General features: G+C 50.6%; 1 protein-coding gene across 1 annotated transcript; it reads left to right on the top strand.

Annotated features, from left to right (window-relative positions):
- The first annotated feature begins 794 nt into the window (after window positions 1-794).
- Window positions 795-2,056, top strand: LOC117363829 (pre-mRNA-splicing factor 38A). The gene has a single exon (XM_033952231.1). It carries the CDS (start codon window positions 961-963, stop codon window positions 1,897-1,899), a length of 939 nt encoding a protein of 312 aa, XP_033808122.1. The 5' UTR covers window positions 795-960; the 3' UTR covers window positions 1,900-2,056.
- The last annotated feature ends 485 nt before the right edge of the window (window positions 2,057-2,541 follow it).

Raw genomic sequence — 2,541 nt, 5'->3', positions numbered from 1 at the left:
GATTCTCTCCTCTGCGGGAAAGCCGCCCGGAACCGACAGTCGATCTTCTTAGCGGATTGCAGGGGGGAAGAGTTCACACTCTTGGTAGGATCGGGTCTGAGTGCTCTCGGTGGTTGTGGCTGGTCTCATTGCTGCTTAGATGTAACCATAGGTAACTGAGCACTTGATACTTATTTATTTATTGAATATTTGAGCGTTTATCACAGGGTAAAAGTGATATAAAAACGAAATAAAAATGAAAGCAGACGAGAAAGCCCCCACTCCCACCCGCCCAGGGTCTTGGCCCAGCCCCTCAAAGAGACCAGAGGTGCGATAGGCGACATCGAGCATCCTCCAGGCCGTGGAAAAACCTGGCGTCCCACCATGACACCGCCAGGCTGAGCCACAGAAAGCGAGCGCGTGCCACAACCCAACTGTCAGAGCCCGGAACCAGGGCCAGAGGCAGGAAGTGACCTCACGAGGCGCAGGCGCACCGTGAACGAAATCACGCTTCAGGGGTAGGGTTTTTTTGTTTCCTAGATTCCGCCCCACCCCCATTTTATAAGCGTTTCTGTTATTATGTGTGGTTGGGACTATTATTGATATTTACTCGTTGCTTTATAACCTTTGTTAGGAGTGAAAATTTCAATAAACTTATAGTTTAAAAAAAAAAAAAGTTTTGCCGGTCTGATATCCACCCCCGAATCCTCCAGGTGGCGGAGGTGACGCCCAGCAGCACAGTCTGTAAAGCGCATGTCCGGAAGTGCGACAGTAAAGGAGCTTTTTTTTTCCCTGCGTGATGCGCATGTCCGGAAGTGTGAACGGAGAGCGGGAGTTGGGTGTTTGTGTGAGAGACTGCGCGAGCGGGTCGTGTTTTGCGTGATTGTGTGCGTGAGGCGCGAGCGGGCCGTGTTTTGTGTGATTCGGTGCGAGCAAGACGTGTTTTGCGAGGCGTTGTGCGTAGGCGGGGCTTCCGTAAACATGGCGAATCGCACGGTGAAAGATGCCCACAGTATCCATGGCACTAATCCTCAGTACCTGGTGGAGAAGATCATCCGTACGCGGATCTACGAGTCGAAATATTGGAAGGAAGAATGCTTCGGGCTGACGGCTGAACTTGTCGTGGACAAAGCCATGGAGCTGAAATACGTTGGTGGTGTTTATGGAGGAAACATAAAACCTACTCCTTTCCTATGCTTGACCCTGAAAATGCTCCAGATTCAACCAGAGAAAGATATCATTGTTGAGTTTATAAAGAATGAAGATTTCAAGTATGTCAGAATGTTGGGGGCCTTATATATGAGACTAACAGGCATAGCCACTGATTGCTACAAATACCTTGAACCACTGTACAATGATTATCGGAAAATAAAGAGCCAAAACAGGAATGGAGAATTTGAATTGATGCACGTAGATGAATTCATAGACGAACTCCTGCATAGTGAGCGTGTTTGTGATATCATTTTACCTCGGCTGCAGAAACGTTATGTGCTAGAAGAAGCTGAGCAACTGGAGACTCGTATTAGCGCTTTAGAAGAAGATATGGATGACGTGGAGTCCAGTGAAGATGATGATGATGACGATGAAAAGATGGACAGAGTCCCATCACCTGATCACCACAGAAGAAGTTATCGAGACTTAGACAGACCACGCAGATCTCCTTCACCACGCTATCGGAGGAGTCGAAGCAGATCTCCAAGAAGGCGAAGCCGCTCTCCAAAGCGGAGGAGCCCCTCACCACGCCGGGAACGACATCGTAGTAAAAGTCCAAGGCGCCACAGAAGCAGATCCAGAGAAAGGCGCCACCGATCAAGATCCAAATCTCCAGGGCACCATCGAAGCCACAGACACAGAAGCCATTCTAAATCACCTGAAAGGTCAAAGAAAAGTCACAAGAGGAGTCGGCGTGCTAATGAATAGCAGAATAAGTGGAGCCAAGCTTCAGGATCCACTTTGGAACGGCTCAACTGGTTTATTTCTAAAAACTTTTCTTTTACCCTACGACACTTTTTTTTTTCTTTTAATTCTATTTTGGGAACAAAATCTGAAACTAAATATTAAAGACACGTGCTGTGTTGCCGGTGGGATTTTTTTCCCTTAAATAAGTGAAGTGACCCTTAAGTGCTCCTCCTTTCGGGGGCAGAAGAGGAGTGCGAATAGCTCTCGTGGGTCTGGGGCTGAGGATAATGGGCCATTAAAATCTACACCCAGTTTTGGAAAAAAAAAAGTTGATCTTATTTGATCGGGCGCGGCCTGCAGCCGCCGCCGCCCAGCATGAGAAGACTTCCTCCCGCTAGCTGGGTCGCTCCTGGCTGTGTGCGTGGAGCCTTCGGTGCCGCCGGCTGCTCCCCCTCCCTCCCTCCCGCAGGGGCTTTCGGGCGTGATGAAACGATCAGATAGACGAGGCCGGGGCGCGGGCGAGCGGACTCTCGGGTCTGCCGCCGAGGCCCCGGCGCTGAGTTGCCCAGATACTCTAATCCGAAGCCCCACGGCGAGGTGGGGGGAGACGCGCCAGAGAACCGCGGCCTAAGCGCACCGGCCGTTCTGCGCCCGGGTCTCCAG

This window comes from Geotrypetes seraphini, chromosome 7, assembly GCF_902459505.1.
Source record: "Geotrypetes seraphini chromosome 7, aGeoSer1.1, whole genome shotgun sequence".
Taxonomy (NCBI): Eukaryota; Metazoa; Chordata; class Amphibia; order Gymnophiona; family Dermophiidae; genus Geotrypetes; species Geotrypetes seraphini.
The sequence above is the reverse complement of the archived record's forward strand: the minus strand, read 5'-3'. Positions and strand labels throughout refer to the sequence as shown.

Bases quoted from the DNA above. Each gene is read 5' to 3' on its own strand.
- LOC117363829 (XM_033952231.1), top strand. From the start codon at position 961: ATGGCGAATCGCACGGTGAAAGATGCCCACAGTATCCATGGCACTAAT.